The sequence below is a fragment of the Calidris pugnax genome, unplaced genomic scaffold, assembly GCF_001431845.1.
Source record: "Calidris pugnax isolate Ruff unplaced genomic scaffold, ASM143184v1 scaffold10, whole genome shotgun sequence".
Lineage (NCBI taxonomy): Eukaryota > Metazoa > Chordata > Aves > Charadriiformes > Scolopacidae > Calidris > Calidris pugnax.
Window position 1 is genome coordinate 2,726,754 of NW_015090795.1, and position 15,660 is coordinate 2,742,413.

Genomic DNA, 15,660 nt, shown 5'->3' on the forward strand with positions numbered 1-15,660 from the left:
TGTCCCCACGGGGTGTCCTGAGGGAGGGACGGAGCCCCAGAGAAATGGGGGTCGCGGTGACTTGGCAGAAGCGATTCCGTGCAGGACTGAAATATTGCTGGGGGGGGCAGAATTTGTCCAGCCTGCCTTAATTTATTTAAAAAAAACTAATAATCTAAGCCTGCTGATCGCTGGGGAGAGGTCAGCACAAATCTGGTTAGCTTGAATTCGTTGAGGTGTGGGTAAGGCTTATCTGATTTACTGCATAATTAAAGCTCAAGAAGCAGCTCCGGAGGGTGGTGTGATGCCTCCGCCATCGGAGCGATTCAAATTAAAAATCTGCCAGGACAAGGATTGTGGTCGGGTGCAGGGTTTGGTGTCACCAAGTCCTTCTCACCTCTCTGGCTTTGCCTGGTTGCACAAAGCCATGGCTGGGACTGTCCACCTTCCCCCACCGTTAGATCTGTGGATGTTGTGGGGAGGATTTTTTTTTAGCATCGGTACCATATCCTGCATTTGGCAACTATGGGATGGTTTCTTAGAATCATAGAATGGTTGGGGTTGAAACTGACCTTAAAGACCATCCATTTCCACCCCCTGCCCTGGGCAGGGACACCTCCCCCCAGACCAGGTTGCTCCAAGCCCCCTCCAACCTGGCCTTGAACCCCTCCAGGGATGGGGCAGTCACAGCTTCTCTGGGCAACCTGGGCCAGGCTCTCACCACCCTCACAGGAAACAAGTTATTCCCCAGATCTCATCTCAATCTCCCCTCTCTCAGGTTAAAACCCTTCCCCCTCGTCCTATGGCTCCCCTCCCTGATCCAGAGTCCCTCCCCATCTCTCCTGGAGCCCCTTTGGGGACTGGAAGGGGCTCCAAGGTCTCCCCGGAGCCTTCTCTTCTCCAGGCTGAACCCCCCAACTCTCTCAGCCCCCCCTCCCAGCAGAGGGGCTCCAGCCCTCCCAGCATCTCCGTGGCCTCCTCTGGCCCTGCTCCAACAGCTCCATGTCCTTCTGCTGGTGGTGGCCCCAGAGCTGGAGGCAGCAGTTTGTGGGAGACATGGCTCAGGCAGCCCAAAGGGACTTGGCCTGAAAAGCTGCAGGAGTTTGCACTTTAGTGAAAACCGTATTGTAGGCAGAGCTTTCAGATTTATTCCATTGTGGGTTGGTTTTTTGGTCATCAGTTAATGTATTTACAGATAAGTGTGATCTTTTTTGTTACAAAAGATAGAGACCTTGGCTTAAATTGGCAACTGAAACTGTTACAAATTGCACCCAAATGAGGAATCCCCATCAGAAACTTTCTTGACTGATTTCACTGAATTTTAGAGTTGGAAGGGACCATAGAGATCATCTAGTCCAACTCCCCTGCTGAAGCAGGATTGCCTAGAGCTAGAGCATGTTACTCAGGAGCATCCAGGCGGGTCTTGAAAATCTCCAAGGAAGGGGACTCCACACCCTCCCTGGGCAGCCTGTTCCAGGGCTCTGTCACCCTCACCGTGAAGAAGTTTCTCCTCATATTTGAGTGGAACCTCTTATGTTCCAATTTGTGCCCGTTGCCCCTCGTCCTCTCACTGGGAACCACTGAAAAGAGTCTGGCTCCCTCCTCCCGCAGCCCGCCCTTGAGATACTTGTAGGCGTTGATAAGGTCTCCCCTCAGCCTTCTCTTCTCCAGACTAAAGAGTCCCAGCTCTCTCAGTCTCTCCTCATAAGGGAGATGCTCCAATCCTTGAATCATCTTTGTTGCCCTTCGCTGGACTCTTTCTAGTAGTTCCCTGTCCCTCTTGAACTGGGGAGCCCAGAACTGGACGCAGTACTCCAGTTGTGGCCTCACCAGTGCAGAGTAGAGGGGGAGAATAACTTCTCCCACCAAAACATCATGGTGAAGGAAACATTGGCGTGTAATTTCTCTGCGTTTTTTTTTTTTTTCCCCCCTCTGGTGGTTTTCAAAGCTCTGTGTTACTCCTGTGCACGTAGCGCCGCAGCGAAATGGCCGACGATAACGAGGAGCTGCCGGCAGACGAGGAGCTGCCGGCTCCGGCCGAGGACAGCTTTGAGCAGCTGGAGAACGACAGCCCTGCCGAGCGCAGCGGGCACGTGGCCGTCACCGACGGGCGCTGCATGTACGTCTGGGGAGGCTATAAGGTATGAGGCTCTCCTCGTTAATTAAGCCTTCTGCCACCCCTGGTGCTGGTAATTGCATCCCATTCGTTTGGGAGCGACTCCGTGAAATTATCCCTCCCCTGGAAAAGAAAAACTCCGGTTAACGAATTAGATTGTGACATTGATGGGTGTGGAAATATTGAAATAAATCATGAGATCTTGGCAAACAGATAGCCTTTGTGGGACGCAGGGTGCCCTTTGCCTCTGTCAGCTCACAGGGAGCAGCTGGGAGAGGAGGAGACACTGGTTTGAAACGCCCAGTCTGCAAAATGCTGCTTTTATGTACAGTGTTATCAGCACGACTGTGTGTTGCGTGTTAGTGATGAGGGGTTGGTTATTTATCAGGCTGGGCTGTGCACTGCAGGAATGAGGATGAATTCTCAGTGAACTCAGTAAATAAGTTGGTAGCTCAAGACAAAGCTGCGGTGAATCGTTCCGGGAGTGTCGTGCAGGGGGTGGGGGAATTAGAAAGGACATTTTGGCTCATTTATGCACCCTTCTTGGGCTGTGAAAAGGAGGTTCAACGAGTCTGTAGTTCAGTATTGTCAAACATCCTTCTGATGGTGCTTTTTCTGTTCTGCAGAACGCCCAAGTTCGGGGGTTTTATGACTTCTATCTGCCCAGAGATGAAATATGGATTTACAACATGGAAACTGGAAGATGGTACAGTAAATAATTAATTGTTGTTTCAGGTGGAAAAAAAAAAAAGAAGATAAATTCTTAAACTGGTCTGTGAAAAGAGAGAGAATTCCCTGATCGTTTTGTTCCCACTTCTCAAACTGTTCTGTAATTGTGTAAAATTATTTCCAGAATGTTGGGTTGTTTTTGTTTTTTTTTCTGTGAAAACAGCAAATGTATTTTCACCGGGTGAAGGAGGAAAGGCAGCCCCTACAGGAGTGTGTGATCAACAGCGTGAAGCGTTTGGGGATGCCCAGTGTAGAGTATAGCACCTGAAAATTGTATTTATGGCACTTTTGATTACAGTGAGGGAATCCGTACTGAGTTTTTTTATTTGTTGTCCTTTTAAGAAGTTGTTTTTAAATGTTGGTACAGTCAGAGAAGCTGCTGTGTCACCTCAGGCCATTGGGAGCCTGGAAGTTGGGTGGAACCTGGATGCCTGAATTCCCAGAAGGGAATCCAGTGCTGGGGCCTCGCGCTGCGAAGCCAAATCTCCCCTCAACCCTCTGCAGAAAGTGCCATCTCAGCAGTTTTTTCCAGTCCCCGTGGCGGTCAGGGAGAGCCTGGGACATGGGCTGGAAACTCATCTTTGTGGTTCTTATGTTTACAAACATTAAAAATCCAGTAGCAAAATAGAAGCCTTCAGTTTAGAGAGGTGCATCCTCTTTGCCCCAGGATCTTCCTGGGGATTGTGAACGCGAAAGGGGAAGCAAACTCCTGAACTGGGCAGACGGGATTCCAACCCTACAAAAGATGGATTAATTAAATTGCCTTTTCCCCACCCCCCCTGTCCATCATCCCAGGTCAGGGCTGTAAATGGTTAAACCTGCCAGGGTGCAAGAAGCTCAGAACTAAATGGTCCAGGGTGACCCGTCGGAATTAAAAAACATACTGCTTATGTTTTAAACATAAATTTCCTCTGCAGATAAAATCGGTGTTGTGCATTTTTAGCAGCTGGAATGTTTAAACCTGTGCTTCCAGGAAGAAGAGTAAAACAGAGGGAGATGTTCCACCATCCATGTCTGGAAGTTGTGCTGTGTGTGTGGACAGAGTGGTGTACCTCTTCGGAGGCCACCACGCACGTGGCAACACCAACAAGGTTAGAAAAGCCAAACCCCTCCTCACAAATAAGTTTCTTCCTTGTTAGCTTTTTATTCCCATTTTTTCATAAACTAGAGGTGGCCCTTCCAGTTAATTAAAACCCATCCAAACTGTGATTGGATCAGTGCTTTTGCGTTTGCTTCTTTTGAAAGATGGGAATTCCCAGAGTTCACTGAAATAATGCCAGGAGGTGATTTGTAACTGCTCTGTAGTTGTTTGAGACATTCTTCTTCTCTGGAGGCTCTGATAGTATTTTCTGATGTTCTGGAAATGAGGTTTAAATTAGATAGGGTTTTTCTTGGCCTCACTCCTAATATAAACTGAAAGGAGCTTGATGCAATTCCTTGGACAGCCTGAAACAAACTACGTTTATAAGGTGTGACTTGTTTCCTTCCTGCTGTGGTTTTCTTACATTTCAGTTTGTTTATGTGTGTGTCTCAGCTCTTTCTCTCCGTGTAAAATGATGTAACACACAGAGAAGGGATGACACCTTAAAACTCCTTTTTTTTTTCTTTTAAAAACATATTATTTTTTAATTGTAAGACAGTTGCTACTTTGTACACACCTTCATAGCATCCTTTTTCAGCTTTTGGATGGTAAAACTCATTGTCCAGAGTCCTGTTAATTTTGTAAAAAAAGTGTTTGGGGCTTGAGTCTGCAACAAGATAAGGATCTTTGGATCCATATTTTGTTCCAAACGTCAGTGCTCTGGGAAAAGAGTATTTCTATGCTAATTAAAAGTGAATATTTTGACATCAGTCAGACTTAAGCTTTAAGCTAACTGTGTGGGTAAAAAATAAATCTTTTTATTTTCTACAGTTCTACATGTTAAATTCCAGATCCACGGACAAAGTGCTGCAATGGGTCAGAGTAGAGTGTCAGGGGGTTCCCCCCTCGTCGAAGGACAAGCTCGGCGTCTGGGTTTACAAAAACAAGTAAGGCTCCAGCCCCGCTCTCCTGGCGCCCGTGTTTGCTTTTAATTGCTCTTCCTCTCCTCGTCCTTGGGTCTTGTTGCTTGAAGTAGGGCTGCAGGAGGATTTCTTTGCCTCTGCAGCACCTTCATGCTTCGGGAAGATGCTGGGTGTCTTCCCCAACCCGCCTTTTAAAACTGCTCCGGCCTTTGAACGTTGATAAGTGAAAAACCTCGCTCCCAGATTTGGGTCTGTTGCCTGTGGCTTTTTTGGCCGTGCACCTGCTAAAGTGCTTCAGGAAGATGCTGGGTGTCTTCCCCAACCTGCCTTTTAAAACCGCTCCGGCCTTTGAACGTTGATAAGTGAAAAACCTCGCTCCCAGATTTGGGTCTGTTGCCTGTGGCTTTTTTGGCTGTGCACGTGCTAAATTCCACGTGTTCTGTGGTTGCTGGTTGCACAAAACAAGGGGACGTGTTGCGTGCACCTGCTAAATTCCATCTGTTCTGTGCTGGTTGCACAAAACAAGGGGACGTGTTGGATGAAGTGCTGTTGGTGTTATCTGATTTCACGTGTTGGGATGGTGTCCCACAGGTGCCACCGGGCTTTTTGGCACCGCAAACCTTGGAAAAGAGGAGGAAGATGAGGAGAAGGTGTTGAAGCCTGATGAGCTGATGGTGCCAGACGTTGCTGTTGCCTTGTACCCTCCTCCCCAGTTCAGTTTGGGTAGCTCTGGTCCCCTAAACTCTGTGACGAGATCATTCCAGCCCCTGTTGTCAGTAGATAAGTCTCCTGCTTCCACCAGTTGGTTGTATCCCAGCTCCTCGGGAGGTTGGGGGTGGAAGTGGATTAACTGAAGGCAGAGACTTTTGTCTCTCCTCTTGGAGCATCTACCCAGGGCTGATTTCTCAGAAGGTTCCTGGCTTCCAGAGAGCAGGACTCCAAAATGGTCTGGGAGCAGGTGACAGCTCGTGTGGCCAGGATTGTCCCTTTGCAGGAGAAGCTGGAAGGGCTGGTCCCTGCAGAGGTCTGTGATGCCAGGGGATGAGGAGGTCCCGTGTCACCGTGAGGTGACAGTGATTTTGGTGTCTAATAATACTATGGGTGGCTGCTGCTTTGAGGGAACTCCCTGTGGGATTTTCTGCAGAGAGAGGAAATGGCCCGTGGTGCTGGTTTTCAGACTCTTGATGTGGAGAGAGAGCTTATTGCTGCGCTGATGGGTGGGATGAGTTCAGGTGTGAATCTGTGCAGGACTGGAGTTGTGGGTGTTTAGTCAGGTGGTGCAGGTTGGTTTTCTGTCACCTCATAATTCAATAAGAATTTCTGGCAAAAACCAGACAAAATGCAGCAAGTACAAAGGAAAATGTTCTCCTCCCCCTGAAAAAAACCCTAAAAACTGGGGAAAACTTCCCAGGTGGCTTCATTGGTAGAGGATCTGCTGTGTGTAGCGTCCCTTGGTCTCCTCCTTGTCCTGCACCATGGCCGTGCCCAGGTCATAATGCTTTCCCTTTGCTTCTTACAAACATTTTAGGCTCAGGAAAAGTGAGCAGAGGGTTTGGAAAAAGTTGATGGGGGGGAGTTGGGAAACTGGAGGAATAAACACCTGCAGCTGCTGTGTGGGAGCCCCAGTAGGGAAGCGTGGCAACCGGGCAGGAGGCCTTGGTAGCCTCCCTGTTTGGAAGCAGAGCAAAGCCTGGAAGCCTGAGGCCTGGGCAACAGCAACGGGAGGGATTTCGTGTGGGTGGGAGGGTTGATTAAGCAAGAAATGGGGCCCCACACCTGGAGAACTTGTGTTGTGGGTGTATTAGAAGTAGTGAAGCCAAAGGAGCTTCCCTGGTGTCCCATCCTCTGTTCAAACACAGCCTTTAAAGAACTTTAATTGACAGCACCAGCCGTGACAGCGTTTCTCATGGATCTTGATGCCTGTTTTCTTTCAGGCTAATATTTTTTGGAGGCTATGGGTATTTCCCTGAAGGGAAACAACGGGGAACTTTTGAGTTTGATGAAACCTCTTTTTGGGTAAGTAAACCTGGAAGTAATTTCTACTTAAACTTTAATATTTCATCACTGCTGTTTAAAACTTGTTGCTTGTTTAATGTTTTTAAAGAATTCAGGTCTCCCTAGAGGATGGAATGACCATGTGCACGTTCTGGACACTGAAACTTTTACTTGGAGCCAGCCTATAACTACGGTAATTATTAGTCTTATGTCAGTTAATTAAAGTCACAGCTCTTAGAATCATAGAATGGTTTGGGTTGGAAGGGACCTTGAAGATCATCCAGTGCCACCCCCTGCCCTGGGCAGGGACACCTCCCACCAGACCAGGTGGCTCCAAGCCCCCTCCAGCCTGGCCTTGAACCCCTCCAGGGATGGGGCAGCCACAGCTTCTCTGGCCAAACTGGGCCAGGCTCTCACCACCCTCACAGTCAACAATTTCTTCCTCAAATCTCATCTCAATCTCCCCTATTTTCAGTGTAAAACCCTTCCACCTCCTCCTATGGCTCCCCTCCCTGAGCAAGAATTCCTCAAGAAAGAAATACGAATATATAAGCTCTTAAGAAGTATGTGCACTGTATCTCCTGTAGCATCCCATGAAAACCAGTGTGACTCTGCTAGGCTTGGGTTCTTTAATTAGTGTCGTTAGCAGTGGGTGTTGATGGAACAGCCTCCTTGTCTCCCGGTGAGGGGACAGTGGTGGCCTGTCCCAGCAGGGGTGGCTTTGGGCCACAGATATTCGGAGTGGCTGGGACAACTTGCCGTGTGAAGCCGTCGTGTCTCTTGCAGGGTCCTATCTGTAGTCTGCATCTCTCTGGTGCTATTTCAGAAGCTGTGGTTAACCATTTGCAAGCAAGAAGCACGGAAATTCACCCAAAATATATTTTTTCTGCTTTCCTGCTCCACCCCTGTGCTGAGTGTCGAGTTGTCAGGTGGTCTGTGACCCTGCCTTCTTCGGGATAGAAACTGGTCCCCAAATGCCAGGAGTTAGGAAAGATGGAGGAACCCTCTGAAACACCTGCTGGTCGCTAGCAGGAGGACATCAGAGATGTCCTGCTGGCTCCTGGGTGTGTGGAGTGGTGGGAGTCGTGTCTTCTTCTCTTGGTGGTGTTGGGGGAAGCCCCATGTCTGCAGCTCTGCTGGTTTCTGCTCTTCTGGGACATGCTGGGTCTGTCTGGGCAGGAGACTCCACCAGGAGCTGAAGCTCGGGACGCTGTGACCAGGTCACTGCTGTCCTCATTCCCAGTCCATTGCCAACGAGGTGTGACTCTTAATTTCTGTCCTAGGTCTGGACTCCGTGAGGTGTCATGAACTTGTGTGTTTGCAGTTTTACCTACAACGTGCTTGTAGGGGAAGGACTGTCAAGAGAGGGGTTTGAAACACTGTTGGTAGAAGCAGCTTTGGAACCATCCCCTCAAAAATTACCTGCTCTCTCTTCAGTAGCATTCTTGAGGCCATTTAAACTGAATTTAAACCATTCATTTGCCTCAGGTCTTCTCTCCAAAATGGGGAACTTGCCTTTTATTTTGATCTGTCTTTCTCTCTTAGGTTTTTTTTCCCATTGACCCGCTTTCTTTCACGCCTCGGTGGCCTTGTGCTCCTGGGGAGCTCAGGAGGACACCATGTAGGGTTTCCTGTCACCCTGGCTGTAGTGTGACGGGTTGGGGCGTTGTGCTTGGCTGCCCAAGTGTGGTCAGAACAAAACAAAACGCTCCGTAATCGCAACTGTCCACTATTTGGAGAGTCCCAGCAATGCTCAGGACCAGGGAAACGGGGTGATACTGCCACAGAATTGGAGGAAATGGAATTGGAGATAAACTCCTCAGTGAGGGTAGGTTCAGGCTGGATATTAGGAAAAATTTTTTCACTGAAAGGGTTCTCAGCCATTGGAATGGGCTGCCCAGGGAGGTGGTTGAGGCACCATCCCTGGAGGTGTTCAAAAGACGAGTTTTACCTGCAACGTGCTTGTAGGGGAAGGACTGTCAAAAGAGGGGTTTAAAACACTGTTGGTAGAAGCAGCTTTGGAACCATCCCCTCAAAAATTACCAGCTCTCTCTTCAGTAGCATTCTTGAGGCCATTTAAACTGAATTTAAACCATTCGTTTGCCTCAGGTCCTCTCTCCTCTCCAAAAACGGGGAACTTGCCTTTTATTTTGATCTGTCTTTCTCTCTTAGGTTTTTTTTCCCATTGACCCGCTTTCTTTCACGCCTCGGTGGCCTTGTGCTCCTGGGGAGCTCAGGAGGACACCATGTAGGGTTTCCTGTCACCCTGGCTGTAGTGTGACGGGTTGGGGCGTTGTGCTTGGCTGCCCAAGTGTGGTCAGAACAAAACAAAACGCTCCGTAATCGCAACTGTCCACTATTTGGAGAGTCCCAGCAATGCTCAGGACCAGGGAAACGGGGTGATACTGCCACAGAATTGGAGGAAATGGAATTGGAGATAAACTCCTCAGTGAGGGTAGGTTCAGGCTGGATATTAGGAAAAATTTTTTCACTGAAAGGGTTCTCAGCCATTGGAATGGGCTGCCCAGGGAGGTGGTTGAGGCACCATCCCTGGAGGTGTTCAAAAGACGGGTTGATGTAGTGCTGGGAGGTATGGCCTAGTGATGATGCTCCTTGTTTGTTGTGTGGGTGTCTATTTTTGTCAGTTAGGTTGATGGTTGGACAAGATGATCTTTAAGGTCCCTTCCAACCTAGAAGATTCTGTGATTCTGAGATTACCAAAGAATTGCTTTGTCTTAAAATATACAGATCCCAAATATTTCAGAAGCGACTCAAGAAAAATGCAGTTTAATGATTTAGTGTGTCACCGTCTCATTTACAGTCTGAGGTCTTCTGTGACTTTCTGAACCCCCTTCTAAAAGCAAAATTTATACCTTAAAGAGGGGGGAAAAAGAAAAATCCCATTTTTAATGAGTTTTCTGATCTTCCATCCACCAAAAAAAGCAAGTTTCCTTACACAGAATGACTTACTGGATGGTTTTTTTTCACTCTCTCTTCCTCGTTGGCCTTAAATCTGACAGTAGTTCAGCCTTTTGTCTCCTTGTGTGATGGATTTGTGGCAGTGAGAGACCTTGCTGTGCCTTGGGAGGAGCCTGGTCCCTGCTCTTGCCCCCCGGGGTCCCCCAGCGTGGCCAAGTCCCTGCTGTTTCCTGTGTGTGGTGGGCATCTCCAGCCCAGCCCCTCCTCACTTCATCTCCCCTGGGTTTCTGGAAGCATCATCATCTTTCTTTTGTTAAAGTATCACAAACTCACCTCTTCCTCTCACGTTTTCTGTCCCCAGGGTAAGACTCCGTCGCCCCGCGCGGCTCACGCCTGCGCCACGGTTGGGAACAGAGGCTACGTCTTCGGTGGCAGATACAGAGTAAGTCCCAGCCCCCTTTGAGGAGGTGTTACCTAAACCATGTGTGACCATCTCAACCACGCTCTGCTTTCTTCTAGGAGGTTCTGGGCTCCCCAGTTCCAGAAGGACAGGGAACTGCTGGAGAGGGGACAGCAGAGGGGTACAGAGATGCTGAGGGGCCTGGAGCATCTCCCTTACGAGGAGAGGCTGAGGGACTTGGGTGTTTTTAGTCTTGAGAAGAGAAGGCTGAGGGGGAATCTGATCAACACCTATAAATACTGAAAGGGTGGGTGTCAGGAGGATGGGGCTGGTCTTTTTTCAGTGGTGCCCAGGGACAGGACAAGAGGAAATGGGCACAAACTTGAATATAAGAAGTTCCACCTAAACATGAGGAGAAACTTCACTTTGAGGGTGGCAAAGCCCTGGCAGAGGCTGCCCAGAGAGGTGGTGGAGTCTCCTTCTCTGGAGACTTTCAAACCCACCTGGACACGTTCCTGTGCAACCTGCTCTGGGTGGACCTGCTCTGGCAGGGGGTTGGACTAGATGATCTCCAGAGGTCCCTTCCAACCCCATAGCATTCTGGGATTGTTCTAGTAGAACCTGGTAAATTCAGAAGGTAAGGACACTGGATCAGGACTGATCTTCCTGAGCAGCTGCTGACTCTTGCTCTCAGGCATTTTTAACTATTGGTACAAGTAAAATTCTTTCACTGTGTCTAAAGAAATTCAACTTGGTGTTGGGTCATGAGTTCTGCGCAGCACGAAGCTGCGTCCTTCAGATACCTCAGAAATAATGAGAAATGAGCAGCAGCATTTTATTGCAGCGCGGGGGTCATTTGTGGTGTTTTTACCAAATTGCAGAATCACGCAAGGCATCTGCCCCGTCGGCCGGTCCTGGCATTCCTTAACACCCATTTCCTCCGACCACCTCTTCCTCTTCGGAGGCTTCACCACGGACAAGCAGCCTTTAAGTAAGTCATTCCAAAAGGATTTCACTGTGTCTTTGCTTGAATTACTGCCAGCTCACCTCAAATTCTTCCTGCATTCCTTCCGTGCTGCTGTGATCCAGCGCCTTATGGTCAACAGCTCATTTCACAGAGCAGGAGTCACCGACTGTGTTGAGACACTATTATTAATAGAAATTATTCTGCTCTAAAAAAATGTATCTAACGTAAATTGCAATTAGGAAGAGCTTTGCAGGTCTCCCTTCTGACTTTGCTCCCAGAAACCATTATTTAAGGCCTGTTTTCAAATAGTTTCATAGGGTTTTTCCTTAAAAACCCTATTTATTTAAGAGCAAAAATGGCTGTTCTGTGTTAACCAGAGTACACGCAAATGGGAAAGAATTAACAGAATATTGTTTGTATTTGGGGTTTTGCTTGTTTTCAGGCGACGCCTGGATTTATTGTATCAGCAAGAACGAGTGGATACAGTTTGAGCACAACTATTCTGAAAAACCAAGGTACGGGAGGCCTGGAAACGCACACCTGAAACGTGAGATGAACACTATTGTGGGAGTGGGGCTGGAAAACAGCAGGAAAAGCTGGGATTTAGGGTTTGCTCTGGCTGCAGAGGCCCCTGAGCTGGAACCTCCTCGTTCCTGTGCACGCCCAGAACGGTTTTGTTTTCCTGCCAAGTAAATTGGAGGTGATGACCTGCAATTTGAAAGCATCGAAACTGCCGCGATGCGTTTGTGGGGCATCGAAAACACTCGTGTCATGTGAGTTGATCCAGCTCGTTTGGGGATGCCTTCAGAGCTGAGGATAAATTAATTAAAATTAGCAGCCATTCTTCCCGCTCTGCCCTTTGGTGGGGATGAGGAGGGGGGTGTTCTCCGGGCTGAGCTGCCCCCCATCTGCTTCTCCCCCCACTTTGGAGCAGCAGGATGGGGCCGTGTTGCTGCTGAACACCCTGTGAGATCCCTGGTTTCCCCAAAATTAGGTGAGCAAAACCAGCTCTGACTGATGACGTTCCATCAGTCTTTTGACTCGAGCGGGACCTGAAAACACGGTCTGTGGGTTTCACACCCAGAACGTGCCCCCCCAGCCCCGCTCGGACCCCAACCCCCTCCACAGCCCAGCCTTTGCTGACTGGTTTTCCTCCTCCCACCACAAACTCCTGTTCATAGAATCATAGAATTGCCCAGGCTGGAAGGGACCTCCAAGGGTCATCTAGTCCGACCCCCCCACAGTCAGCAGGGACACCCCCAACTAGACCAGGTTGCCCAGGGCCTCATCGAGCCTCTCCTTGAATATCTCCAGGGAAGGGGCCTCAACCACCTCCCTGGGCAACCTGTTCCAGTGCTCCACCACCCTCACAGTGAAGAACCCTCTCCTCATCTCCAGTCTAAATCTGTTCCCCTCCAGCTTGAAGCCATTTCCCCTCGTCCTGTCACTACAGGCCTTTCTAAACAGGTTCTCCCCAGCCTTCCTGTAGGCTCCCTTCAGGTACTGGAAGGCTGCTCTTAGGTCTCCCCGGAGCCTCCTCTTCTCCAGGCTGAACAACCCCAGCTCTCTCAGCCTGTCCTCGTAGCAGAGGTGCTCCATCCCCCTGATCATCCTCGTGGCCCTCCTCTGGACCCGCTCCATCAGGTCCATGTCCTTCTTATATTGAGGGCTCCAGACCTGCACACAATACTCCAGGTGAGGTCTCACCAGAGTAAAGTGGCAGAATCCCCTCTCTGGACCTGCTGGCAACGCATCTTTTGATGCAGCCCAGGATGGGATTCCCCTTCTGGGCTGCAGCTGCACACTGCCTGCTCATGTCCAGCTTCTCCTCCACCAGCACCCCCAAGTCCCTTTCCTCAGGGCTGCTTTCCAATCCCTCACCCCCTAGTTTGTATTGGTGGCGAGGATTGTTGAAGGAGGGGTGTCTCCAGCGCCCCGGTGGAAGGGCCAACCCCCCGTGTTAACTCCAAAAGCAAATCCCCCAGGTGGGTTATGGGGTGGGGTGGTTTTTCCCTTTAAAAGGCAGCACCAATTCCTGTTTTCTAGGCTGTGGCACACGGCTTGTGCGAGCGAGGAGGGAGAGGTGATCGTCTTCGGGGGCTGTGCCAACAACTTACTGGCCCATTCGAAAGCTGTAAGTTTTATTTCCAGCTTTTCTTTCCCTTCCCTGCCCCAGCCCTTCCCCCGGGGGCTCGTCGCGGGCGTGAAACGCTTGTGCTGCCCCGTGAGAACTGGCAGAGGTGCACAAACAAAGCTGGAAGGGGAAACCTCTTGCTGCTTTTCTGGAAACCAGGTTCATTATTCATTATTTAAACAAACAAACTTTCCCTCACAGGTGCATTGCGCTTGGAGCCAATTCTTATCTCTTAATTATTTCTTTAGCTCTGCCCTCTGCTTCTCACGGGGGGGTGTTTTCAGGGAGCCAGGAGAGAACAGGCTGAGCCTGGGGTTGTTCTTCAGCCAGGACAGGGGGAAAAAAACACCTTTTGGTGTTGGAGACTGGGAACGAGCACCTTCTGGTGTAAGAACCAGTGGGTGTCAGCGAGTGGCAAACAAGGGTGGTGTAACTGTGCACCAGCAGCTGGGCCCTGGCAGAGATTATGTGGATGTGCATTCAAAGAATGGGTGTAACCTGGCAGGGTTTTAACTGATGGTGCCTTTCTGTGAAGAAATTTTTCCTAATATCCATCCTAAACCTCCCCTGGTGCAACGTGGGGCTGTTCCCCTCCACCTGTTGGAACAGCAGTTCCCTGAGTGCCCGTAACTCCCCCTGTTGCAGGATTTGGGGAGGATTTGGGGAGCAGTTCTGCGTTCAGCTTCTCTCCTGCCTTCATGACGTACGTGAAGTCCACTCTGCTCCCCATCATCAGCCTCTCCACCCCCAGAGTGGTGTCCTTGGCCGTCCTCTCCCAGTGCTGTTTGGGTGGGTTTGGCTCCTGCTGTGACACCCTGACTCCATGTAACCAAACTGCTTCTCTCTCTCCCCCACCCCAGGCTCACAGCAACGAAATACTTGTCTTTTCTCTACAACCGAGATCTCTTGTAAGGTAAGAAAAGCCAGACTTTGCCCTTAAACTGTCGTGTCTTCACCAGGGTTATCGCTAGATGCGTTTATGTTCCTAAACCACTTGAAAACATCCCTTCCCCTAAAGAACAGCAGGGAATTTTGAGAGGATGGAGCGAGATTCCTCTCAGAAATGCCTTTGGCACTGAGGAGAAGCAGCCCTCGCTCGGTAGCTGTAAGGGATGAGTTTCCCTCCCAGCCCTCCTTCCTCCTGGTGCTAATTCTGGTGTTTCCCTCTCCCCCAGGCTGTGCCTGGAAGCTGTCATTTGCTTTAAGGAGATACTGGCCAGTTCCTGGAATTGTCTCCCCAAGCACTTGCTGCACAGCGTCAACCAGCGCTTCGGAAGCAACAACACCTCGGGCTCCTGAGCCCTCCCCACCCAGGAGCAGCTCCAAGATGGAATAACCTCACGGAGCACGGCAAAACAGTAAATGTGTATAGGTTAACTATCCCTAGCCTCGTAGGTAGTCGCTTCTCGCCTCTTAAGTTGCATGTGAATGGCCTAGAGAGAACCTATTTTTGTGTCAAAATATGTTCGTTTGCAATAAATGTATATTTAAGGCGAGTGGAGATGCAGCCTCTGCCCGAGCTCAAAAACTAGGCCTGGGGTTGTCGGCCTGGAGGGAGGTGGGATGGGGGTGGGAGTGTTGTGAGTCCCCAGGGGTTCAGCAGGAGATAGAGGGGCCCCAGGAAGAGGAGAGTTGCTTTAGTGGAGGCTGAAGATGGTTTCGAGGGGGGGAGAACAGCCCTGGGGCTGTGGAAATTGTCCATTTGTGTCCAACGTGTGGTTAAAGCCTCAGCTGTTCAAGCCCCGCTGCCCTCTGCTCCTGCCCTCTGCTCCTGCCTACGTTGGGGTTTTGTTTGGTTTGTTGTTTTTTTTGTTTTTTTTTTTTGGAACTCTTTTATGTTGTGTAACTTCAATTGTGAACCTTAGGTAGCAGATATTCTGCCCTGAGAAAGTGAAAGTGCTTGAGCCTGTTGTCCGCCCGTCGCCGACTTTTGCTGACTCGGCCCCAGCAGGTGACATGGGGGGACAAGGGACAGGCTGTTGCTGCTGTGGGGAAGGGGTGAAATCATGTTTTACGCTGTCCTCAGAAAAAAAAAAAAGAAATAAAAATTAAAAAGTTTGAATTCTAGAACGAAACTAACTGCTGGCTTGTAATTCCTGGGCGAGCTGTAGCTGTGGCTGGAGTTGAGGGGTGCTGACACAGCACACGGGGGTTTATTGACCCTCTGGATCCTTCCCTGCCTGTTCCCCACCTCCCTGGGGGCAATAATTCGGGGCAGGGTGCAGCTGAGCTGCTGGGAACAGGCCCTACGGAGGGCTGGGAATGCACCACCCGCTTCCTGGCAGCATATTTGGGGGGAAAAAAAAAAAATAAATCAAATTCTACCTTTTCTCCAATGAAACCTTTTGCACTGAAACTCCAGTCACAGAATCACAGAATCTTCTAGGTTGGAAGGGACCTTAAAGATCATCTTGTCC

At 49.6% G+C, this 15,660-nt stretch overlaps 1 protein-coding gene across 1 annotated transcript in view; it reads left to right on the forward strand.

Annotated features, from left to right (window-relative positions):
* KLHDC2 (kelch domain containing 2) overlaps positions 1 to 15,314 on the forward strand; it is a 15,493-nt gene extending 179 nt beyond the window's left edge. The window contains exons 2-13 of the mRNA XM_014936823.1: positions 1,928 to 2,120; positions 2,722 to 2,801; positions 3,798 to 3,915; positions 4,737 to 4,852; positions 6,763 to 6,844; positions 6,933 to 7,016; positions 10,104 to 10,188; positions 10,987 to 11,133; positions 11,552 to 11,624; positions 13,156 to 13,243; positions 14,104 to 14,156; positions 14,419 to 15,314. Of these exons, the coding sequence (XP_014792309.1) occupies positions 1,965 to 2,120; positions 2,722 to 2,801; positions 3,798 to 3,915; positions 4,737 to 4,852; positions 6,763 to 6,844; positions 6,933 to 7,016; positions 10,104 to 10,188; positions 10,987 to 11,133; positions 11,552 to 11,624; positions 13,156 to 13,243; positions 14,104 to 14,156; positions 14,419 to 14,542 (1,206 nt within the window). The 5' untranslated portion in view covers positions 1,928 to 1,964 and the 3' untranslated portion in view covers positions 14,543 to 15,314. The remainder of the gene's footprint in view (positions 1 to 1,927; positions 2,121 to 2,721; positions 2,802 to 3,797; positions 3,916 to 4,736; positions 4,853 to 6,762; positions 6,845 to 6,932; positions 7,017 to 10,103; positions 10,189 to 10,986; positions 11,134 to 11,551; positions 11,625 to 13,155; positions 13,244 to 14,103; positions 14,157 to 14,418) is intronic.
* The last annotated feature ends 346 nt before the right edge of the window (positions 15,315 to 15,660 follow it).